The sequence below is a fragment of the Eleutherodactylus coqui genome, chromosome 8 (assembly GCF_035609145.1).
Source record: "Eleutherodactylus coqui strain aEleCoq1 chromosome 8, aEleCoq1.hap1, whole genome shotgun sequence".
NCBI classification, from domain to species: Eukaryota; Metazoa; Chordata; class Amphibia; order Anura; family Eleutherodactylidae; genus Eleutherodactylus; species Eleutherodactylus coqui.
Window position 1 is genome coordinate 135,955,319 of NC_089844.1, and position 26,089 is coordinate 135,981,407.

General features: G+C 44.3%; 1 protein-coding gene across 2 annotated transcripts in view; it reads right to left on the minus strand.

Annotated features, from left to right (window-relative positions):
* The window catches only part of PAM16 (presequence translocase associated motor 16), a 157,274-nt gene that overhangs the window by 24,974 nt on the left and 106,211 nt on the right, over nucleotides 1-26,089 (minus strand). For both annotated transcript variants that reach the window (XM_066576491.1, XM_066576489.1), the window contains exons 10-22: nucleotides 19,427-19,481; nucleotides 17,439-17,496; nucleotides 17,207-17,352; nucleotides 16,374-16,472; nucleotides 14,694-14,804; nucleotides 12,305-12,401; nucleotides 8,890-9,065; nucleotides 5,614-5,719; nucleotides 4,532-4,618; nucleotides 3,819-3,961; nucleotides 1,716-1,820; nucleotides 1,509-1,594; nucleotides 1,277-1,418 (exon numbers count right to left, since the gene is read on the minus strand). In XM_066576491.1, the coding sequence (XP_066432588.1) occupies nucleotides 1,277-1,418; nucleotides 1,509-1,594; nucleotides 1,716-1,820; nucleotides 3,819-3,961; nucleotides 4,532-4,618; nucleotides 5,614-5,719; nucleotides 8,890-9,065; nucleotides 12,305-12,401; nucleotides 14,694-14,804; nucleotides 16,374-16,472; nucleotides 17,207-17,352; nucleotides 17,439-17,496; nucleotides 19,427-19,481 (1,411 nt within the window). The remainder of the gene's footprint in view (nucleotides 1-1,276; nucleotides 1,419-1,508; nucleotides 1,595-1,715; nucleotides 1,821-3,818; nucleotides 3,962-4,531; nucleotides 4,619-5,613; nucleotides 5,720-8,889; nucleotides 9,066-12,304; nucleotides 12,402-14,693; nucleotides 14,805-16,373; nucleotides 16,473-17,206; nucleotides 17,353-17,438; nucleotides 17,497-19,426; nucleotides 19,482-26,089) is intronic.

Below are 26,089 nucleotides of genomic sequence, written 5' to 3' on the forward strand. Positions count from 1 at the left end.
GGCTGAGTATGCACACGGCTGCTCCATTCAACTCTATGGGACTGCTGGAGAGCGCCAAGTATTGAACGCAGTAGTAATGTTCATGCTCCAGTCAAGCTCCTCCTCAATGTAGGTGGGGATGGAGATCGAGAGGGGGCATGGGACTCCTATTCTTGTGATCGTTGAGGTTGGTGACAAGTTGATTCTTGGGAATACCCCTTTAAACTTCAGTATATGTACGAACAATGACGGATTTCATTAATATAATGGTGAAAATTGCTTTCTGTGTTCTTATTATCTCAAAAGGTGGTCAAATACATGTTGTTGGATCCACTGATGGTCAAAAGTGTATGGGGGGCTGTCTGACATCCATGGGTAGTGGACTGATAAGCTGCAATTTGCATGCACTGCGAGTAATGGCTGACAAAGGAACCCATCTGCGCATTACACGATGATGACGTTTTCTACGTAATGCCTGATAAAGGAACCCATTCGCATATAACCTGACGAAGGAACCAGTCACATTCTGAAACGCACAGTCCTCTACATATTGAATAAAGATTTGCTTCTTCACACCCCCTCTCCTCTAGTTTCAGCAGCACCAAGAAATAGTCCTTCTTCTTCTTCTATGGTCTCATTACAAGTGCATTATTTTAGCTGATTAATTTCTATTGCTTTCCCCATTGAAAACAAGCAGGAGGTATCCAGAAGCGATAAGCCTCCCCTGAACACATATCTTAAAGGCCAAGAGTTGGGTTCAGTAGTAGTAAGGAGTCTATAGGCCCCCCATTCCCAGTCACGACAGGGCTCACTCGCTTCTCAAAGTAGCCAAAGCAGTGTCCCCTTCCTCCAGTGTCCAACTCTATATACTGCAGGAGCTACACCTCCATGATATAACGCCTTCCTGGATACTCCTACAATGTGACCTCTTTAGACAGTACGCTTATTCCATGCTACCCTACTGTACGTAGCTGCATGCTCCTATAGTCTATCTCACAAAGCGAATGCACCCGATGGTGGCGGCATTGACTATTACTCTGCCGTTTGTGGTTGGATTGGCCATCTGTGACAAACTGGTGCCGATCACGTTACCGTCTCCGTTGACCGGAGGAAAGGCCAGGAGAGGACAGTTGGCCAATCCCCAACCACAAATGGTGAATTCTCTTTGTGAGAGACTATAGTACCCTACAAGCAGAGCCGCTCATTGCTATGTATGTACCTGACCTTATGGGAAATCCTCCCTGGTTGGCAATTATTGCATTAAGATATGGCTGTGCTGCCTCTTTGAGATACCTACCTTTCCAGCTAGCAGCAGGAGCCCCGTGTCTTGGTCATAGAAGGGAATAAGCGTAGAAGGTGACACATCAATACTGATAGTAGCAATAGGACCTTGTTGTAAGTCCTGTGTACTGTGGAGAGTCAGCTGGCGTTGACTTCGACTGCGAAAACAACAATCGCTGTCATATTCCTTGCACCGCATATTACATCATACAGCAGGATTATGACAGTGGATATCAGGCTGCCCTCACCTGTCAAATCCAGACACAAGTAGATATTTGCCATCACACACCCAGAGAATACGAGCTCCGCGGGCACCTTCAGGTCCGGCACCCTTCTGTGAGAACAGTCACATTACCTGGTTATTACGGCAGACACATAATGGGTGCATATGTACCAAGCAAACACTGGATTCAAAAATGGATGAGCTTCGGCACTGGCACAGCATTCTAGCTCACCTGCTTTGCCTGAGTGGAAACGCGTGGTTCATATACACGAATGCGTTGATCTTTGCAACAAGTCGCCAAGTACTTGCCATCTGGACTCCATGCTAGAGAGAAGATCTAAAGGAGATAAAATGGTTAATAGACTCCATTGTTCTTGGAAAGTCCCCCATCCAACTATTAAATTAACCCTTTTAGAGTATCACATATCTATCATCTATCTTTAGTGTATATTACATAGACATATACAGATTTGCATCACTTTGGCCACTTTATGAGAGACACCGGCCTTTTCATTTTGGGGCTTTCCTGTATGGAAATTAGGCCCGTGACCCCGGAATGCAACAAAAAAAATCAAAAAAAAATCACATGAGCAAGTTTTTCGTGGATCAGTTCCAGTGTGAATTCACATTAGAATAGAAGAATCCAGCGATCTGAGTGACTTCCAATGAGGTCTGGTCATCGGTGCTGGACTACAGGGGCCGGGATGTCATTGGGGGGGGTTCTCATGCAATGGTGTGCAGAGTATACAAAGAATGGTGTGATTGATTGAGGAATACCATACAGCGAAATGGAGCCCTATGGCGATAACTCATCAACTAAAGGAGCGAGAGGAGGATGTCAAGAATCATTCTGAACAGGCGCTGCCCAGACAAGCAGACTGCAACAGAATGTAACGCTTGTGCTCCAACTAATGTGTCTGTATGCACAAGTCATCATTCCTGATCACAGACAGGCTATAACAGCAGACGACCAGTTCCAACTTTATTGTGTCTAAGAGAAACAAAGAGAGGAGACTCCAGCGGGCAAAGGAGCGCAAAATTGGGTCACGAAGCAGTTTAATACAGTGTGGGTGTCAGCTATTTATTACAGCTGACACCCGCGGGCAATAGCTGCTATCGGCCGTTCGATGCTATAGCATTACGTCATATTGCAGGAGCGATCAAAGAATCACAAACTGTAGTCCCCCAGGGGGACTTTAATGTTAAGTCAAAAAAAGATTAATAAAGTTGTATTAATTGTAAAAAAAAAAAAAAAAAAAGTAATAAAAGTTTAAATCACCACCATTTTGCCATATCTATTATTAAAAAATCTAAATCATTAAATAACAATACTATTTGGTATCGCCGCGTCCATAAAAGTACGATCTATCCAGCTATAGCATTATTTTCCCCGTACGGTGAATGAACGTCGTCTGAAAAATAAATAAAGAATGCCAAAAATGCACTTTTTCAGTTACCCTGTCTCCCAGAAAAAACGCAATAAAAAGCGACCAAAAAGTCGTATGTATTCCCAATTGGTACTAATGGAAACTACAGGACATCCCGCAACAAATGAGTCCTCGCTTAACCACCAATAATAAAAAAGTTATTGCACGCACAAGATGACCGCAGAAAATATTAAATAAAAAAAGAGTAGTATAGTAAAAATAAAACTATACACGTTTGGTATCGTAGTAATCGTACTGACCCATAGAATAAAGTGATCATGTCGTTTTTGTTACAGTTTGTGCACCGTAGAAACAAAACGCGCTGAAATATGGCGGAATGTGTTTTTTTTTTCATTTTACTCCACTTAGAATTTTTTTAAAGTTTCTCAGTACATTATATGGTACAGTAAATGGCACCATTTAAAAATACAAGTCATCCCGCAAAAAACAAGCGACGTCGATGGATAAAGGAGTTACGATTTTTTTGAAGGGGGGGGGGGGGGGGGGAGACGAAAATGGAAAAAGAAAAAGGGTCCGCGTCATTAAGGGGTTAAAAAACATCACCTGGTTAGATGGATCCAGATTTCTGTTGTAAAATGCTCATGAAAGGGTCAAAATTTGGCACAAGCAAGTACAAGAAGCTTCCTGTCCGCAGGGGCCAATATTCCCGCAGAGCGATTTCAACACCCAATGGAATTTACTCCATGATGAACTCCTGCAGTTCTGAAGGCCAAAAGACGTCCGACGTGCTACTAAATTGGGGTTTCTAATAAAGTGGCCTTTCTGTATATCTTTCCAATCATGTCTATCTTCTTGTAGAAAGAAGATTGATCTCCTCTATATCATCTAAACCACATTACAGGATCATAGGTTCTGCATATACATATTTTTTACATAAAGGTGTTCACCTGATCTTCATGACCTTGAAGGGTCAGGACATTTTTTCCAGTCTTCAAGTTCCAGATCTTCAAGGTAAGATCAAATGAGGAAGAAACAAGGATATCGGAAGCGCAGGGGTGGAATCGGACAGTATAAATCCTCTCGTTATGAGCTGTGGAACAAGCAGATAGATCAATTCACTGTATAAAGAACCATTCTGGAAACCACGTAACGAGCCTTATTTTATCTTACATCGCCCCACTATATTCGATTTAAATACACTTTTGCATGTCAAGCGGTATAAATAAGATCTCCTCACTAGTGTGTGCCAGGGATCATACCTTTCTGCCCTGGAAACAATAAAGGGTTAACTTGGAACTATGCTGAGAAGAAACATTTGTTTTGCCGGTATTGACATTGACAACTATCAGTTGGTTTATAGTGTCATCAGGGTGCTTGCACTGGTCCAGGAGCAATCCACAGATGCCAATGAATGATTGCTTCATGCCCATGTCAATCCCGCGATATACCAAACATCAGATATACAGGTGACATCACCACGTGGTCAAAAGTGGCTTTTGAATAAGTATTAGGGCATATCCAAAACAGCGGGACTGATGGGGGGAGGCTGTATATTTAACCCAGAAGAGGTCCAATATCAGGAAGGGATGGATGATGAGAGCTTCTGTCCATTATTGAGGGTGTATAAGGCAAGTTATGACTAGTATATGCAACTTCTTACCAGCAAGGATAATCTTAGGGTCGGTCAGGGTCTCTTTGAGCCCATCCCGTGGAATCTCCCACACCCGTATTCGTCCATCCTCCCCACCTGAAATCAATGTTAGAGATGTATGAATAAACACAAATGTCAGTAAATGATATAGCTATAAATTACAATCACTACAAAAATAGTATCCTAACCAAAGTAATTGGACAGCTGAGCAACAATCAAAAGTAGTATTTATTTCCAGATGTTAATACCTAGTGGGGCTCCTTTGGCCCCAATGACATCGGATGCTCTCCGTGATATACTTTCTACTAACATCTAATACACTTCAGCTGGTATTTCCCTCCATTCATCCTGCAAATGTCTGGTGAGTTCTGTAAAGAAGATGGATGCTGTTCAAATTTCCTGACTCGAAGTTCCAGTTCATCCAAATGTTCAGTAGGTTCAGGTCGGACTCTGTGCAGTCAGTCTAATTGTGGAACATCCATATCCTCAAACCAATATAAAACAGCATTGGATTTGTGACAAGGCGGGTTGGCTTGTTGGAAGTATGGCCGACCATTCCCAGAGTATTACCACATTGTCAGCAGCACATTAGTGCCTAGAATGTCAGGGTACATCTCCATGTTCATGGTGCTTGTCACTATACCCAACGGACCGAGACCATGCCATGTAACACATTCCCAGAACATAATGCCCCCCCCACTTAACTGTTGGTACAACACACTCAGAAAAAATGCATTCCCCAGACACCAGGTACATCCATCTGATGTGAAGATGGAGTAGAGTGATTCATAGAACGTTCTTCAATCGCTCAACTGTCCAATGACGATGCTCCTTACATCATTGTAGATAGGCCGATGCATGATTGAGAGAACTTGTCAGACATTTGCAGGACGAATGAAGGGAAATACCAGCTGCAGTGTATCAGAGCTTAGTAGGAGTATGCCATGGAGAGTTTTACTGTTCCAAAATTTGGAAACATGACGTTTGGCATTCTCCCCAATTACCTTTAAATCTAAATCCTGAATACTGCTAATAAATAGTCAATCAGACTATAAGAACAGAATTGCTGTACTGATATAGTATTGTCCTACCAGTGACCAGCCTATGAGGGTTGAATGGGTCCCAAGTGAGATCTGTGACAGCAGCGGAGTTCTGGACAGTAGGCAGAGTGTCTGGGAGACGCCCAGGGCGAGACAGCTGTAAGAGACATATGAAGTTTGTAGAATTATACATGGAAGGCGCACACATCCTATGATTGCAGGTTATGTTCTATGGACCGCCATTCTCTCTGGATATACTCTGTCATTATTTTCTCTTTTCCGCCATTAAGATCATTTTTATAGCCATTGTGTCCAGAAGAGGGCAGCAGTAAGTGCTGTCACTTTTACAGTATGGATGGCAAACTGATTTAAGTTTAGGTAGACAGTTAATATGGGGGAGGGGGATGGGAGAGGAAAAGCATCAACATTCTCATCCAAGATACAGAGCTGTAGAATGCTTTACCACTACTAAAAGCTCCTATAAGGTGAATGCCCACCCAAGATCACCATTCTGTTGCTATAGATAGGTCCAAAATTCTGTGTCAATTAATTCCTTTAAGGGCTTGTCCCGTTGTAAACAATAAATAGCCTAGTAACTAAGAAAAGAGTCTGCTGCCTGGGACATGCGCTGATTAGCTGTTCCATCGGGCTGGTGTGCTTGTGCAGAGTTGATTTCTGCAGAAACCAGACAGCTCTGTTCCCACTGTAGTGGCCAGGCTTGGTATTACAATCAAAGTTCTCATTCACTAGAATGGGAGCATTGTCAATAATACCAAGCCTGCCCACTGCGGTAGGAATGGAGCTGTCTGCTTCCTGCAGAAATCAGCTCAGTACATGAGCGCATGGGCCCAGCAAACAGCTGATCGGTGGGAATCTCGAGTAGCTTATCTACAATTGCCAATTTCTCCTGAGAATAGGCCATCAATAGTTTACAAGGGGACAACTCCTTTGATATCTCTAGTGCTCGGAGCTCTGTTCTTTTTTGACACAGAGCTCCAATACCTTTTCATAGATGCAGAGTTAAAAGGCAAACAGTCACAAGTTCAAGTCCTCTAAGGGGTCTTAAAAAAAAGAAGAAAGAAATGAAAACTTTTTTTTTAGTATTGTAAAACTTTAACACCACCTTTTCCCAAATAAAGAAAAAATTAAAACCAAAAAACCCAGACATATTTGGAATCGCCATGTCCATAAGAGTGCGATCTAATAGAAGTAACACATTATTTATCCTATATGGCAAACATCATCAGAAAAAAAAACAACACAAGGCCAGAATTGCGGGTTTTTTGGTCACCCTGTCTCCAAGAAAGAATTTTAATTAAAAGCAATCTTAAAGGTGTATGCAAGCCTAAATTATAACAATATAAACTACAGGACGTCCTACAAAACAACCCCACAAAAAAACCCAAAAAAACAACAACGAGCTCTCATGCCGCTATATCAACGGAAAAATAAAAAAGTTATGTTGGTTAGAGGATAGTGATATCTTTGCAAAAAAAATTCTATTTTATTTTTTAAAAGTAGGGCAGCAAAATTTTAAAAAAGCTATAGAAATTTGGTATTGTCATGATTGTATTGAATATAATGTATTGAGACATATTGATTGTATTGAATAAAGCTATGTCATTTTTTCCGCAGTGTTGTACGTCATAAAGTCAAGGCTAACCCAAATTTGTCGGAATCTCATTTTTCTCCATTTCACTCCGCTTAGAAATTTTTCAAAAGTTTTTTAGTATATCGTATGGTACATGAAATAGTACCATTGAAAAGCACAACTTGTCCCTCAGAGAGCTACACTGACAGAAAAATAATGATTGTTTTTGAAAGTTGGGAGGAAATAACAAAAATGGGGGAAAAAACAGTATTGTCCTTAAGGGGTTAAGGTAGAAAAGGGAGGAGGAGTTCTCTGCTAGTGGAACTGTTTATCATGGCTTCCCCTATGATAAAAAGGTTGGTAATCTCTGATCCATGCTTGTATTACAAGTGATGATGGTGATGAGCTTTCCCAGGGCTATGGAAGATCAGGATTTCTTGGGAATCATAAGTTAAACACCTAAAGTGTATCGTGCATATAAATAAATCTGTACAGCATGTCTCTTCAAGCCTCGCATAGCAAAAATGGCAAAATATCACCTCCATTAGTTATCGGTCTGAGGTTGTGTGGAATGTTGAGACGCTCATCAGGTCTGCACTAATGAGATTAGAAACATCTATTCCTTAGATGGTCTGACTCTCCCGGCTGAACCTCTCCGAACACGTAAAATCGCTGTTGAATCTCTCTTCTGTATAAGAATTGGGCCCCTGTTGCACAGTCCGTATCTGTGAGACTTCTCTATGTATACACCATTTAAGATGATTCAGACAAAAAGGAAGTGGCAACTTCTAGCGGTGCTGCTTCACACAACATTCCTGATGAAGACCCCACATCCAGGGGCGAAACGTGTTGCATGTTGTGGACAATAGACCTACATATTCTATGCATTTCTATGTGGACATTAGAGATGAGTGAGCATGCTCGGTTAGAGCAATTACTTGAACGAGCATCGCTTTTTTCGAGTAACTGCCAACACGTTCGAAAAGATTCGGGGGCGGCGTGGGTGATCGGGTGGTTGCGGGGGGAGAGATAAAGAGAGATCTCCCCCCTGCTCCACCCCACCGCCCCCTGAATATTTTCGGACGCGTAGGCAGTTACTCGAAAAAAGCGATGCTTGTTCGAGTAATTGCCCTAGCCGAGCATGCTCGCTCATCTCTAGTGGAGATCTATCCATCTGTTGGGATTTTGGAACAAGGACCCCTGGAGTTGCCGCTTTCTTTTTTGGCTGCTTCTTTACAATGCACCCTTGGGACTTCCAGTAGAGTTTCTGATTCCAGAAACATGGTTTGGGGGTCAGCACCCCCTGCATTTATTGGTCAACTGACCAAGAAGCGCTCTATAGAGTTGTACCCATCTACTACAAAAACTCACCAAGTGATCTTTGCTCCTGTACTGTACTGATAGTCAACAGTCGTCCCAGCGATGATCGCACAATGATCAATAGTAAAACCCCTTAAAATTAGAATGAAATTCTGACTGTCTGAAGCCACCAGTAGAGGGAGCACATGAGCTTATTACATTTTAGTTTTTGTAGATCAATAATAAAACAGAATGCAGTGAGCTCCCCCTAGTGGTGACTGCAGGAAGACAGAATTTTATCCTAAAACTCTACGTCTATAAAAGGAAATTAATCAGTAAAGAATTTTGGACCTATTTAGATTAAATAGTGTAACAGCACAGATATGTATTATAAATCCTATATAAAGGCTGCTTCTTCATTTATTTTATTCACATACCTCCAGCACAGCCACCTGACCTCCAGCAACAGCAAGTGGGACTGCCAGTCGCTGGTAATTGGCACAGAAGCCATCACTCTCTCCTGGTATACTCTGACTCACGCCTTTCAGGTTAGTAATGTGATTGTCACGGTGAAGCACAACACCCTGGGTATGGCGGAGTCGTGAGCTGGGACCTATGAGGATTAGATGTTGAGTCATGGGATTAGTTATGGTTACAGATACATAGATTTACCCCAAATATAGCAATGACTAATCAGCAGCAGAGCTGTTTGGCAGCAGCTTACCTTCCCCTTCTGAGAACAAAATACAGATTAAAGCCAATCAGCTGTAATACCAGACACAACCTATAGACAAAAGTGGTGCTGTTTTTGGAAAAATAGATGACTTTTTTTCTAAACTCATATCGGGCCTTTAATGGCAGAATTGGGTACTTTAATTGAGGAATGTCTATGGCTAGCCTTAAAGAGATACCATCTCCATCTTTCCACAGCTTTCTCTGAGGGCAGCACAAGGTAGTGACAGGCTTGCTAATTGCGGCCATATGTCTGCTGTATGTATCTGTGTAGCAGTCTGGGAGAAACTTGCATTTTATCAGTAGCAGCCCATACATAGAAGACTACAGGAAGTAGTCCTCACTATTCATGAGCTCCAGCTAGCTTCACCTACCCTGCCCTCCAGCCACTAATTGACAGCTGTCTGCCAATTACTGTGCATAGAGATAAAGCTGCCAATCAGTGGCCTGAGGGCTGGATGGGCAGGGCTAGCTGCAGCTCATGAATATGGACAACTACTTCCTGTAGTCCTCAGTGTCTGTCTGCTACTATTAAAATCTAAGTTCCTCCCAAACTACTGCACAGTTACACACAGCAGACATATCACTGTAACCAGCAAGCCTGCCATTATCTTATGCTGCCCTCAGAGAGCTTCGACAAGATGGTGACAGATTCCCGCTAACGTTGGTGATTTGATAAGGCTGTGTTAAAAGAAGTCTGTCACCAGATTCTTGGCAACCAATTGAATATACAGGTGGTCGCCCAATGATATTAAGAGTATTATGGCACCTTTTTTATTTTCCAGTGTGACTCCATTCTTCGGACATAGCCCGATTTTTGGGCCGCGCGCTATATGCAAATGCAAGTAGCACCGTCTGATGGGCGTTTCCGCTATGCCTCCAAACAGGCTGTATCCCTGCCCATCATAGATCAAACCCCACCCATTCCGTAATTAGTGAAGTCTCCAGCTCCACCCAAAGGGAGACGTCATGTGCTCCAGCATCACTGCGCTTGCGCCACACTGAGCGAGCAGGCACTGTGACTCCTTCCCAGATGGACTGACAACGGCACACGCTACTGATGCTATGCTCATTTGCATATAGCTCGTGACCCAAAGATCGGGCTATATTGGGCGAGTGGAATCACACTGGAAATTAAAAAAGGTACCACTATACTCTTCATATCATTGGGCAACCACCTGTGCAGTCGCCCAAAATCTGTTGACAGACTTACTTTAAAGGCCAATTTAGACACACCGATTATAGCTCAAAAGATGTATTTTGAGCGATAATCGTTGTGTCATTTACAGCGCAAGATGATCGCTCAAGATGGGCGACCACCTTACGCTGCAAGCGGAGGATGCAGAACACAAGCGGGCTGTCCACGCTTGTCTTCTGCATCCAGATGTTTTCTGAACAGAGCGCTCAGCTGTTAAACAAGCTGCGGCCAGGCTGACAGTGCGGGAGAGGTGATGTATGTGTATTTTTTTTTCTGCAGTTAGGGCTTAGGTTATAGCTTTGACAGTAGCATTCGCTACTGTCAAAATTGCATCACACGCAAACCGCGTTTTCGTGCGATGCGATGCAACAGAGAGGAAGGCTCCATAGGGAAACATGGGCTACAAAACCTCACGAGTCGCTGACATATCGCCGGACCCGCAAGGTTTGTGTGTGGTTTTGTAGCATGCTACAAAACATCGCATGAGTGAAGGAACCCATAGAAATGCATGGGCTTCACATACATGCGATTTGTAGCATTGTAACAACACTACAAAATCGCGCGACTTTGTCACCCGTGTAAAGGAGGCCCTAATCGAACCTGTCATTTACTTTATATGGTCCTTCCTGTGGGCAGCATAACATAGTGACAGACATGCTGATTTCAGCAGTCTGTCACTTACAGGGTAGTGTGCAAGAGTCTTTAAGAACATACAGATTATTTCTGCAGTTGCCAGCAAGCGATGTGTCCAGCCTCTTCATAAGACCCACCACCCATCCACCATAACTGGCAGTCTTCTAGCAATTACATTGCATACATAGAAAACTGCCAATCAGGTTGGGTGGGTCCTCAATCATAAACTGGACTCATCTCTAGATGGGAGCTGCAGGAAGAAGCTGTAAGTTCTTAAAAACCACTGCACATTATCCCATAAGTGACAGGCCACTGAAACCGGCGTGTCTATCACTACTTTAATGAAAAAAGGTTTTGGTACGGTGTTAGCCAGTAGAGCAAAATGTGATTGTTTTCTGTAAGAGAAACCAAGTAATCTTGTAGATATGATAGCTTTTAAGTGCTAACAAAAATACATGATGTTATAGCGAGCTTTTGAACATCTAAATGCTCCTGCACACTGCCGATCGCGATATTGCGGTGTTTTTTAACGCAAATGTCAATAGGACTTTCTAATGTTAAAAACGCATTGCACAAAAATCGCAAAGCGCGAACTTGCAACTTTTGTGTGATGCGTTTTTAACATTAGAAAGTTCTATTGACATTCGCGATAAAAAAAATGCAGCTATAGCGCGATTGCCAGTGTGCAGGAGCCCTCAGGGTGCTTACTTAGGCATAATGAAATAGATCGAAGAGGCGTGTATATATATATATATATATATATATATATATATATATATATATATATTACACACACACACATGCTTATGACAAGGCACTGATATGGCTGTGATTAATTTGCACTTGAAAGGATACTACAACAGGATGGGTAGAGAAATAAAAACATACTTAAAAACTCCTTTGATAAAGATGTGAAGGTTTTATGGTCCCTGAATTAGTGTTAGGGGGTCACCAGGCCTGTGTGTTATCTGTGTTATCACTACTTTATGTTGCCCTCAGTAAGTACAGCATAAAGTATATGACAGGTTCCCTGTAATCTATACAGGACTCACAGTGCTGTAAACACCAGCAGGTTTGCTTCCCTCCAGAAGCCTGGACTAGGGGAGCAATGTAAAGACAGATCCACAGCACTGAATGGTTAATTCTCTATTGTTTGATCATCATGACGCCCGGGCAACTCGCATTAGCAGCTCCATATATAGAGGAACAGCAAAATATCACTAAGTGGTTTGCTGCTTCTTGGGATGAAAGAATACTTCATCTTCCACAATTGAGTGAGCAACACTTACCCAGAATGTTCTGCAAGGAGCGCTGGCTGGTGCTGGTCACGATCCCGCTAGATGGGGAGGTGACAGAGCTGGAAGGAGAAGACTGCATACTTCCATCCTAGGAGAAAGAAGTTACATTCATGTGAAGTAGGTCACAATGAAGCAAAATTAATAATGAATCCCCATTTATTAAGACAGACGGATAATAAAGACACATAAATAGGTGATACAGATAAACAGATGAGGCCGCTAGTACACGAGTGCCTGGGGCAGCAGCTCGTGTTTTACCGATAACTGCCGGTCTAAACCTACAAGTGCAGGCGCAGCCCAGCAATTACAGGTAAATCAAAAGTGTTAGCGGCACTCGTGTAATAGCACCCAAATGGAAAACAGATAAATAGACACTAGAGATCAATAAATAGCTCAGATAGCGAATATGTATTTTATATAAGCCATGTATCTATAAGTACAGGAGCACTAGCAGCTGCCGCTAGCACTTGTGTTTTACCCATAGCTGATGGGCAGAACTTGCAAGTATAGATGCAGACAGGTAATTAGGGCTCAATCACAAGGATTAGCAAAACTCGTGTAAGGTGGGGTACACACGAGGCGGCTTTGCAGTGGAATTTCTGTGCAGCCCCTTCGCACGAAAATTCTGCGGTAGTTACTGCAAAGGGGATGAGATTTTGAAAATCTTATCCACAAGCTGCGGACATTGATTTGCAGTGCGGAATTCAATACCGCAGCCTGTCAATTTTATCTCCACTGCGGAATTCACCTTCTCTTAATGAGGCGGTGAATTCCACACAGGAATTCAAGATAAAATCCACTTCTAAACCCAAATGGTGCAAGTTTGGAGGCAGGCTTCCTGCGGCTGATCTGCAGTGGAATGCCCGTTGCCAACATTCCGCTAGAAATTAGCCGAGCCTAATAAGGATAGAGAAAAAGTAGAGATGAGCGAGCGTACTCGGAAAAGCACTACTCGCTCGAGTAATTTGCTTTATCCGAGTATCGCTGTGCTCATCCCTGAAGATTCGGGTGCCGGCACGGAACGGGAAGCTGCAGGGGAGAGCCGGGAGGAACGGAGGGGAGATCTTTCTCTCCGTCTCTCCCGCCTGCTCTCCCCTGCTCCCCGCTGCGACTCACCTGTCAGCCGCAGCGGCACCTGAATCTTCAGGGACGAGCACAGCGATACTCGGATAAAGCAAATTACTCGAGCGAGTAGTGCTTTTCCGAGTACGCTCGCTCATCTCTAATAAAAAGACAATAATGACAAATAGACAGTAAAGATAGGTAAATAGATAATACACATAAATAGACAAGATACACGGGACGACATTCAGGTAAACGACTGCATGAGCACTGATGTCACCGCTAAGGTCTTCAGCGCTTGTGCAGACCATTTACACTGACAGACTTCACCCAGCGCTTCATGTTCTATGTGAGGCTCTGAGCGTTTACACTGAACGACAAGCCCACGATCCAGCGATGGTTTTATGCTGACTGAAAGTCAGCATTAAAGAGGTTTTGTCGTTATACCAAAACCCCATCCACCTGCTCGGCCCAGCCTAAAATAAAAAAAAGAGAGCATGCCTGTCCTGGAGCTGAGAGCCGTGTCGTCTGTGCCAATCAGAGGCCGCAGCGTTACCATATATATTTACCAGAAACATGTACGGTGACGCTGCGGCTTCTGATTGGCAGCAGACAACACCTGACTTCCATTGAGACGGCAACCAAAAAGTCGCTGCTGATACAGATGGCGGCTCTCAGGTGTGTCCCAGGGCTCCAGGACAGGAGAGTATGCCCTCTTTTTTTTATTTTAGGCCGAGCTGAGCAGATGGACAGGATTTTGTTGTAATGACAAAACCCCTTTAAACCTTTGCAATCCAATTTTGGATTCAGGGTTTCCTAGGGGGCTCTCTCTTTCTGCCATTATACAATGGCGCCATCTGCTGGTTAGAGTCAGTACTGCGGTATGGGACATGCTGGAGAGGCCCCCGACAACAGAGCGGCCAGTAATATACAGTAAGAATACCCTGCCGGATGTCTTCCAACATTGGAGCTGTACAGCCTTTAATCAGAATGTCTTCAGATATCAGACAGTGGATTGGAAAGGGTTAAGAACCTGTGAACGAATGATGAGTGATTTTTTGCATTTACACTGCCCGATTAACGCTAAAATTCATTCATTTGAATGGATTTTGAGTAATAATCGTCCTGTGTAAATGGCCCATTAGTTGCCACATTACAGTAACTGCATGCGTTCAAAACTTCACCCACTGATGACAGCCAATGATTGTCAGAAGTGGACGGGGTTTTGGATGCGTGCAGTTACCGCAGTGTGGAAATCCAGTCTAATCAAGATAGATAAATAGACAATGAAGGACAGACATATTTACAATATACTCACACTGGGCTCAGGAGACGCCATGTTCTGCTCTGGATGATTGGTCACTTTCTCTTTGTTCGAGAGACAAGTAGGAGGCTTTTTTCTCGCTGGATTTAGGGAGACCTTTTCTACCTGAGGGCAGTCATTACATAGTCATAAGTCCAAACCTGGAAACTATGGGCCACAGCTGACCCGCTAGTTCCAACCAATCTCTTTTACATGCTGCCTGCGCAGTAACAGCACTTATATAGGAAGCACTATTTTCATCAGGGATTTCACATTTTCCAACATTAGGAACTATTGAGTCATTAGTCTCAGAAGGAAGACTATGCCAGTAACACAACCCAGAGTGGCAGATGAGGCATGCAGTACCCTGCAGTAGTCATAGCCAACTGTTTCCAGCAGAACCGTAAACCCTGGCTGGCTGCACTGCCCTAGTGATACCTGTGTTCTATAGGACCGTAGCCTTAATATGCTAATACCATTAGCATGCAATCACACATATATCTGTTGATGCACTTTTTTGAGTCAAAGTCGGTCCAGCAGGAAGGAGTAGTAGAAGTTCTTCTTTTATATTCCCGTTCAATTTCAACCAACTCCTGATTTTGGCTCAAAAAATGTGCATGTGTGATTCCAACTTTACCGGGATTGTTAACTTTGACCATGTAAGGGGCATTTGCAGGAACATTCACCTGAACGTCAATCAACATGCCATCAATTGTTCATCAGTTAATTGTATGTCATGCGAACATCAAAATGCTCACTGGTTGGATGTGCATCTTCTCATATAAAGGAGAGATGTCCAGGCGACCAATGTCAACTCCATGGGGATCAAAAGTCTTATGAATGATCATTCATCCCCTAATAGAGTCTGAATCAGCCTGTGTAAAGGTCCAGTAGACTAGAGTCAATCTCACTGATTGTCCAGTAGAAGAGCATCAAACTGCTAATTCTAAAAGGATGCTAAGACAATGAGAAGACATGTAAAGTGTAGAATATGCTCTCATCTACCAGACATGAGCCAACATTGAAGAATCTAGGGGAGACTTAGGGTTTCTATTAATCAAAAGCAGTAATTATGGCACAAGAAGGTCTTCCTCTGATGAGTCGAACATTCACGAAGCAAGAAAGGCTTGACCATGTCACTTCACCTCTGCATAGACGCATGAGGACAGGAACTCTTAATTCATCCACCAACTAGTAGGTGTCTTCCAACCTTACCCTTCAATGCCTTAAAGTTGCCATACACATGAAGGCAGAAGTAGGTTGACGGTCGAACAACTGTTGAACAATCAATCACCTGGTGAACGATTGTTTGGCAGACGCAGCCACCACATTTCAGTCCATTATGGTCATTACAACTGTGTAATGTATGTAGTGGCCATCCATGTTCACCAACACTGGATGACGAATGATCTTTCTGGGAATATTCTTCTAGAGAAAGATCATTCCGGGACAAAAGAGTATGAAGTCTATCAGTTACAGCAGACTTGTCCCATGGAAGGGAATAAACTCATACTGGCCACTCTGAAAAAGTTCTTGGTAGAAACAGGATCATACTTGGATGCACACATTGAAGTGGCTGGACGAGCATCAGCAGGGGTACCAGGTGGTGGATCCCCACCGATCAGATATTGATGGCCTATCCTGAGGACAGGCCATCAATATACATGAACTGAGATACAGCATGATGTCACACACCTCTTTGTTCTCTCCGGCCCACCAGCTCTGAGATGTGAGCGCCGCTCTGCACCCCGCAGTATCTGGAAACAGGTCACTTGGAAACTCCTGTCCTACTTGCTGGTGGGAGACAAAATTGGAAGCCATGAGCAGAAGATAGGGAATAAATTGGGAATCAGACACAGACATGAGATAACGCTTAGCCTGACAGTTATCGCTTCTCCTTATACCACAAACATTACCACTCGCTGATCGGAGCAGGACCGTTTATTGGGGAGTCGGGGCAAGAGCTGTCTAAGGTATACGGCCAAGAATAGACAAAATTACACTGTAAAAGGTATCATAGCAGAACATTTCCACCACCCCGAAAGAAAATTCTCTGCCAACAAGTGAGGTGATAATGACCATCTGCAGAGAGAAGCCTTCGGTATAATTAAATCTGGATCATTGCAATTATATAACTAGTTAAGCCCAGGCTACACAGACTTGTGCCATGTGATTCCTACTGCAAGACACTCACACAAGTGGAAATGCAGAAATTAGTATTGCTGGAGTTGCATTGTAATAGAGATCAATGTAACCACGACATAGGTGCGAGATTTCTACCACAGATATAGAGCGATCCTTTTACAGAACTGGCATTCTGGATCACATGGTAATCGGGTATTGATGTAATATATGATGGGTAGCAGTAAAAGGAATACACGCTGTAGGCCATGTGAACCAGAAAATATGGCGTTTGATCTTTGGAACTTCTCCATTTCACAGATGTGCAAACATACCGGGCAGGCGATATATATACTAAAACAGCCTGTGAATATACAGAGGTGCATGTAGTACATAACTCCCAGTACCTTGCGTGGGACTATATAACTGATAGGAATGATGAATTTGTCGGTCAGCTGGAAGAGACGTAGCACCTCGGAGCCCATGACATCAAGGCACAGCTTGGGGGCCAAAGCCAGGCCGCGAGACTGCTGCTCTGTGACACACTGTGACACTGCGGGATACAGAGAGAAGACTTATATTACAGCACTACATTACATAGCACTCTAGTGGTAAAATATAAAGGAGATGTTTTCTTACGCTGTGCAAGAGAGTGGGGTTCTGTGCCGACCTCCATACAGTACACTGAGCCTTCACCCTGCAAATGGAATGGACAGATCTTTGTAACGTGCAATGTTTATCTGTGGAAGGCATGAAAGGGTTAATATAGACCCAAAGTTTCTAATACATTATCAGGATCCTCATTTATTACGTGCCTTTTACAAAAGCGGAGAATGTTTGTAAAAGGTGCTGGTGATCATTTGATCGTTGGTATACTACACTGTACTACTTATGTAGTGCAGTGTAGTGTAGTTATGAAATCTTTGCAAAATCAGATTCTGCTGAAGGCAGGGGAGTGCGGGTAACAGATTGGGATGTGCACCTATCAGACTTTTATGGTATATCTTGTGGATCCACCATAAAAGTCTGGCGCAGGCAGGATCTGGCAAGCTGGCATTCTTGGCAGATCCAAAGGCAATGATCACACCTCTGGCTGTCATGGGATCCCCACTGACACCCTTCGATTGCACTGTGGGGTGTTGATGGAGAACAGGGGGAGCTCCCTTCTTGTCACCTGCTTACATGTTGCGATGGCTATTAATCGCAGCACAGTCAGAACCAGAGGTCTCTCCGCTCCTAGCAGTTAAAGCAGGAACCCAGCTGTCAGTAGACAGACGAGCCCTGACTCATGCCAACACAGGACTCATGTGCCAGCCTTGCACTAGGCCACTGTGTTTTATGGCAGCCTAGCCTAAGGCCATTTAGCGACTGTTTGGCTGGTCACTAAGTGGTTAAAGGGGTATTCCATAAGTTATGTCATTAAAGTTTAATCAGGGAATATATAGACAGGATCATAATGTATTTTCCAAAAGCCTAGCGCTCCCGTACACAGACGCACACACACCAGTCACAGCGAGCTGTCATTTAAATGCAGCTGTGATTATGATCCTGTCTATATATTCCCTAGCTGATTAGGTATGTACCGCTATGCTTGCAAAAGGAAACGAATCCCCAAAATGCGTTGCATGCTGTTGTAGTTTCAATTTACTTATCTTATTGGATGTTACATTAGTATTAAATACTTCCTGTTTTCCTATGATTGAAGCATCAGCATTATTCCGGTTCCTCATCCTTGGATTTCACTCGGAGGGGGGGGGGGGGAGGGGGATTGTTTATATTTTCATTAGGACCCCCCCCCCCTCCCCCTTCTCAGCCTTTTTTATAATTTATCTTCTTTCCTTATTATTTAAAAAAAACTCAAAAAACAACTCTGGGTTCCTCCCAGATGCTCTCCCAGCTTGTGGATGTCATGTGTCTTCAAAGTGTTATTACTGTTTGGCATAAGGGGACTACAGGTGTGACAGCTGGCCTATTTCTGGGTTCAGGTTGCAACACCAGATGAGTCTTCTGTAATTCCTACTATTACTTATTCTCATTGTTTAATAGTTCCGAGGCGCTGTCCTTTTCCTTCTTTTTCCTAGAATAGGACACAGGCACTCCTGTCACAGTTAGTGATGATGATCACACAGCTCCTGTCATACAGTCATAATAGAGGAGATTACAGCTCATCCTCCTGAAACATATGGTCTGTAGACTATTTAAGTGAATAGAAAGGTCTTTTAAAATACAGTACAATGCAATACCATAGTATTGTATTATACAGTATAAGTGATCAAACAATTGCAAGTTCAAGTCCCCGATGGGGACTAAAAAAGAAGTAAAATAAAGAATTTTTAGTTATTACAAATAATGAAAAATATTACAAATTAAAAACAACTTTTACCCAAATGTCACATCGAAAAAAAAAAGAGGAAAAAATTGGTATTGGTGCAGTTCAATTTATTAAAATATCACATTCTTAATCCTGCATGGTGAACGTTATCAGAAATGTTCAATGCCACCGCATCAATGACCCTTGGTTATGAAAAGGTTAAGAACATCACAAATAAAACCAAAATCCATCGTCTCAGCAGTGCAAGTTTATTCGGAAAAACATTTGCTGTCCTGGATGAGGCGGCCATTTTTACCTGTGCGGCAAGAATAAGGAGGCCGGTGTCTACATCATAGAGAGGGATGAGGAGTCTGTGGAAAGAAAGGAAATCTGGTTAGTAGTTGTAAAAGCCCAGCTGTAATGGCCTCCAGGCCCGAGTCCTGCATGTGCAGCGCCCCCTCCTCCTCATTTTCAACACAATCGCAGGAAGGCGAAATATGATATACCTTCTGGAGAAGAAGAAACAGTCCCTATTTCATCAGCAGATGGTATTAACTACATACATAGCATGACCCAGTGCTGAGAACTAGGCCGTGCACTTCCATGAGTTCCACACCAGGGGGCAGAGGTGATACATCTTACGCCTATTTTACTCCTTGCCAGTAATAATAATTATATATGGCTGGACTGGTTCTGGGTGTCATGTTGGCTCGTGGACACAGATAATTTTGGACGAGGGAGTTACACACTCCCTACATGCAGCATCCTGCAAATGTTCCATGGATACAACACAATGTCTGGAGGCACAGATGAACGGCTCCCAAAATTCATTTGCTTTGGACATAAAACAGGCCTCACAGAGGTTATCAGTATTACTATGAAATACGACAAGAGTAGCCGGCGCCTACAATACGCCTTCCTCTTATACTCCGCAGCAAAGAACTGATGTGTGAGGGGGGGTCTAGTACTCAAGAGTCTGTAATGTAAAAAAAGGAGTGCGACTGTATGTAGCAACCAATCGGGCGCATTAGTTGGCGCACCAGCCTTATCTTTGGATGCAGTTTGCTTGACTGTGCGGCACAGGTTCATCACAGCAGTTCTTGACATCCTCTTGTGACCCCTTTTAGTGACGAGTTCTTTCTATCCACTGGATCCCCTTTCACTGGATGTTTTTCTTGAAACACATCATTCTCTGTATACTCTCCATACTGTTACATGAGAAAACCCTACGAGGTTGGCAGTAATATCATGGCCCCGGCTAGTCTAGCACCGATGACCGGGCCTTGTTGGAAGTCACTCCGATCACCATTGTAGTTTTCGCAGGTCATATACTGTGTTGCACTTCGGCGTTATTGGTCTACTTTCCGTACGGGGAAGTGCTAATAGTGAAAGGGCCGGGAAGGGGCCATGAGGGCATAGGAGATGAATGATTAGTTGATTATGTGGACAACAATAACCATCATGTATGATTATCCCACCATTGTTTCTGTGTTGCAGGACTGCTGGTATTTTGGGACTTGGTAAACTTTTCTAACCTCCATCGCAGCGCCCGTTTCCATAAACTTTGACTGCTCTGGGGCGGTTTGGCTTCTGCTCACCCATGTGTGTTGGCACCTGGCAGAAGTCACTGCCTAAGCCCTTGCCCTGATTAATAATGGCTTCATGATATTTTCCCTCCTGGGCGTCTGAGATATAGGTCAGATCCCGAATGTCTAATTATAGAAAGCATTGTTAGCTGCTTCAGCAGAAATTAAATTAATTTTGTCAGGTGCGTGCCGATTCTTGCCAAATATCTAAAGTGACATTTGTGAACCGGCAAGACCTGTTCTGCGTGCTGGCGACAGCAGGTGTAACACGTGTGTGTCAGTGTGCTGACACATACAACAGGTGTGTGTAGGTGCGGGGGACTGTCTGCTCATCACCAAAGCCGCACTCATTTATCTGACGTCTGCAGATTAAAGACCTGAACGCTGTTGTCATGTATTTACAAGCAGTTAAGGCCGTATCTACACCAGCGAGAAAGATCACACAAGTCCCTTGTGTTTGTGCGACGCACAGACCTCATGCCATGTATTAACCCATCGTTTCCAAAGGGTTAATTTACAGGGGCGTTTTTTTCCCCTCTTGCAGCGATGCTGTACGCATGTCCGATCTTTCTGCAATGTTGCAAAAACGTGCACATTATGTGCTATGGGCGGGTTAAAAACTGGATCTCGCTTACATGTACTTGCGAGTTTCATGTAAAGGCGACGTTTTTTTTTTACCTGCAAATGTAAAAAAATTACAGCAAAAATGCACTCTGTTTTGCCAATGCTGTTTTTAGTGTGATGTTTAAATAAGGGAGATGGAATAATACCTCCACAGCGCCACCTATTGGAAGGCAGCATTCCTTCACGCCAAAGTCAGACTCTTTTATACAAGCCTTGTAACAATGACTGGGAATTAAAAGCAAAGCCGTACTCCATGTACAGACAGCTGTTTCAGGGTATTTGCCCTTCATCAGTGTAGTATCAGAGTCCGGCTTTGCTAGTGAGAGGCCTGGGATGGGGGTCAGAAACGCTATCTTTTCTCCTTAGGAAGAGCACCTAGACTGTGAGTGAGGAGACTTAAAGGGCCATTCATGCTCCTCTGCAAATATGGCAGATGCAATAATACCTCCACAGAGCCACCTATTGCAAGGCAGCATTCCTTCAAGCCAAAGTTAGACTCTTTATACAAGCCTTGTAACAATGACTGTTTATCACCTCCAAAACACCCCAAATGAATACACCACTATGCTGGAAAGTCAAAAAAATAATTAGAAGAATGCTATTTGTATCATACACAGGTCAGGAAGAGGTTAGTTTTTCCTTAAAGGGGTTGTCTCACGCCGAAACGGGTTTTTTTTTTTTTTCAATAGGCCCCCCGTTCGGCGCGAGACAAACACAAGGGATGGGTTAAAAAAAAAAAAAGTTTAGTACTTACCCGAATCCCCGCTCTGCGGCGACTTCTTACTTACCTTACCAAGATGGCCGCCGGGATCTTCACCCACGATGCACCGCGGGTCTTCTCCCATGGTGCACCGTGGGCTCTGTGCGGTCCATTGTCGATTCCAGCCTCCTGATTGGCTGGAATCGGCACATGTGATGGGGCGGAGCTACGAGGACCAGCTCTTCGGCACGAGCGGCCCCATTCACCACGGAGAAGACCGCACAGCGCAAGCGCGTCTAAAATCGCCAGAAGACGGCGAATTTAGACAGATCCATGGCGACGGGGACGCTAGCAATGGAGCAGGTAAGTGAATAACTTCTGTATGGCTCATAATTAATGCACGATGTACATTACAAAGTGCATTAATATGGCCATACAGAAGTGTATACCCCACTTGATTTCATGAGACAACCCCTTTAAGGAGAGAACCTAGAAGTTGTGAGGAGACATATAAAGCCATGCATGCTACTCTGGGAAATTTATGCAAATGAAAAGAAGGAACAATGCCTCTACAGCACCACCTATTGGAAGGCAGCATTACAGCTGCCCCCCCCCCCCCCCCCTGCAGACAAGGACACCGTATTTCGGCTCGGCGTGAAAACCGAGCTGATATACGGTCGTCTGAATCCACCCTGAGGGTGCATTCAGACGAACGTATATCGGCTGGGTTTTCATGCCCAGACGATCTACGGCGTCTCTCTCTGCAGGGGGATGAGGCTGGAAGAGCCAGGAGCAGTGCTCTGAGCTCCCGACCCCTCTCTGCCTCCTCTCCACCCCCATGCACTATTTTCAATGGAGAGGCGGGACAGGGGCGGAGCCAATTCATGGAACTTAGTCCCGCCCCCTTTCCGCCTCCTCTCATTGCAAATAGTGCAAAGGGGCAGAAAGGGGGTTTTCACGCCGAGCCAATATACAGTGTCCTCATCTGCGGGGGGGGGGGGGGGGAGGATGGAAGAGCCAGGAGCAGGAACTGAGCTCCCGCCCCCTCTCTGCCTCCTCTCTGCCCCTCTGGACTATTTGCAATGAAAGGTGGCAGGACGGGGGCGGTACTAAGTGGCGAGAATTAGCCCCGCCCCGCCTCTCCCCATTGCAAATAGGGCAGAGGGGGTGGGAGCTCAGAGCACTGCTCCTGGCTCTTCCAGGTTCCCCCCTTGCAGAGAGGGACTACGTATATTGGCTGGGCATGAAAACCCAGCTGATATATGTTCGTCTGAATTCAGCCTAAAGCGGTATTTCCATCTCAGACTTTTACAGTATGGACACAGTGTATACCATAAAAGTCGGATAGGTGTGGGTCCCACCTTTGGGACTTGTATTTACTTTGAGATGGGCTACCCTGAATGCAGGGACGACAAGTGCTTGGAAGGTCAGCAATAGCCAAGCACCCTGTACTACATTGTTTCCATGACTCCCATAGAAGTCAATGGGAGTTATGCACACAGTGTAATACAGCAAGCTACACACTTTCTGTAACTTAGAAGCCATGCAAACAGTGTAACACAGCGAACCTTGCCTTTTCTACAGCTCTCATTGATTTCTAAGTGAGTTACAGAATCGGTGTAGTTCAGCTGTGCTCGGTTGTTTCCATCACCCTGGCCACCTAATATTCAGCAGTGTCCACATCTCGGCCATGTTTGGGCGAGGTGGGAAACCCCTTTAACTATGCCTTTAAAGGCATCTATATTAGAAGCATAGAGCTCTGACCACTATACAAAGATATTACTAAATTCGTTCTTTCATGGGTTTAAGATGGGGCAATTATCGGGCACTTAGGAAGCGTTGCTCATCGTGATCAGCCAGGCAATAAAATTGGGCCTAATTTGGCTAAATCAAATAATCCTAATCTGATTTTTAGCAAAAATCGGCAAAATATTGAACGGGTGTGTTTGGCTTAGTGCTGCTGGAGTTCTAGGTTTGAATCTGACCTTGATGGGGATTTGAGCCTGGAGCCTCACCAGGGCAAGGCAGCGATGGGCACTGGGCTTCCTCACCCCCTCCACCTCAGGGTACATTTTTAGAGAACCTGATTTTTATTCCTATAGATTTCAATGAAAGTCGGAATCTGAAGTCCCGAAGAACAATTTTTTAAAATCGGGTTGGTCACTCCTAATCTGACCCGATTATTCCAATAATCGTTCACTGGATGGAGGCAGAGTGTTCCGGTGATCGCTTTCAGCCGCCCACCTCCATTCACAGTAAACAGGCAGATTATCATGTGATTTATATGCCTGCCTAAACTGAACGATGAACAGTAAGCAAAGAAATTAAAGTTTGGCGTTCACTTGCTGGCAGTGGTTCCACGGAATGATTATCTTCAGTTTCGCATGATCCAGCAAGAAACTGAACGCCAAGTGTTCCGTGTAAAAGGGCCCCATGTCCAGAAACGACACAAGACTGACTACCATATAGAATAGAGAAGTTGGGAAAGGGAGGAGCAACAAGCTATCATCAGAAATAACTTATCTTTGTGTTTGCTGTCCTGAGAGGGGGATTATGGGGCCCTGAATCTGCTCCTGGAGAGGGGCCCCATGTGGAGCGGTTTATTGGTCCTCACTGCGTTCACCTCTGAATTGGGTTAGATTTCCACAGAGTCAGACTTTCCTTCCGACAAAGACAAAACACTGCTCTGGTAGAGTCTTGTGTACGGAGAAGGTAGACTAAACTGACATTTCCATGGGAGATAATGTCACTCGTCTGACATTTCTACAGAAACAGGGACGGATATCATTGTACACAGCCTTATAGGTCAGACGTCAAGGAGTCCATTACCAGAGTCCATATAACAAATAGAGAGACGAGGACAGTAAGGAGTAGTTACTGTGATGAAGAGAAAGACTTGGGGCTGCGCCGGCCCCACTGAAGACAGTGCAGAATAGCACAATCTCCTGCCGCAGCTGCAGCAGGGAATTCCCTTAGTCCTGGTGCACGCTTTCAATGGGAGAACATGCAATCCTCTTGCCGTGGCGGCGATGAAGGAAACCTCCGCAGGGATGCGAGGTGGTTGCCTTGTGAAAACGCCTCACATCCAGGGGGATTCAGAAGGACTGCGAGGGCGATATCGGGCCGTGAATCACAGCCCGATATCGCCCTCGCCAGTGTGCAGGAACCCTTATACATGCGTATTCACTGCTTTTTTAAACATGAAGGCAAGAAAAATCAATGGGGCCTTCTTGCAGCTTTTTTGTGTATGTGAAAAGTGCAATCAATATATGCGCAAAATAGACGCAATACATTATGAATAGACTCAGTTTTCTATGTCATGGACCGAAAATGCATATGACCGTGTCAATGAGCCCTAACGCTATCTACGCACTCGAAATCACTTGAAACAGTGGTTTTCGGCGAAAGTCGTCCTGTGTACACAGCTACTGTCAAAGCACTCAGCAAGAAATAGTTCAGTAGTTGCTTCGTTTCATCTCACTGACATGAAGCAACTGGTCAGCGACTTCATGCTCAGTGTGAACAGGAGTTGTTCAATCTTTGAAAGACCGCCTGTTCTCAGTGAACGGAGGCGAGCGTACAGAAGAGATCTCCGGCGCGCTCCCCCTCCCTTCACTGAATGACTACTGCTCCTGTGGGAAAGCAGAGGAGCGACAGTCGTTGGGATGCTTGGCAGGCGCTAATGTGCTTGTCTCCTCCATTCGGCTTTGCCGTCGATCGTGCAGACAGGACTTTCTCCCTGACGTAACGGCTTGCCTTTGGCAGGACCATGCAGTCCGTGTTCAGCACCCTAAATCCTGGTTTGCTGGGTTGTATAGCGCTCGCCCCTGCACCCACAGACATCTCCTACCCATTGTGCACTGATGAAGAGCGCGTCTTATATTTCTTAATGATTGATTATTTTTCATTTTAGTAGTAAACGGTCTTTGACCTGGTTCTACTTCCCGATGGCTCTGAAATCACATACAATAAATCACATTAACCTCCCTGACCGCACTATGTTAATATCACACGGTTGGATATGGAGAAATAACTATTGTATGACGAGAATATTCAGGAAAAAAGGGAA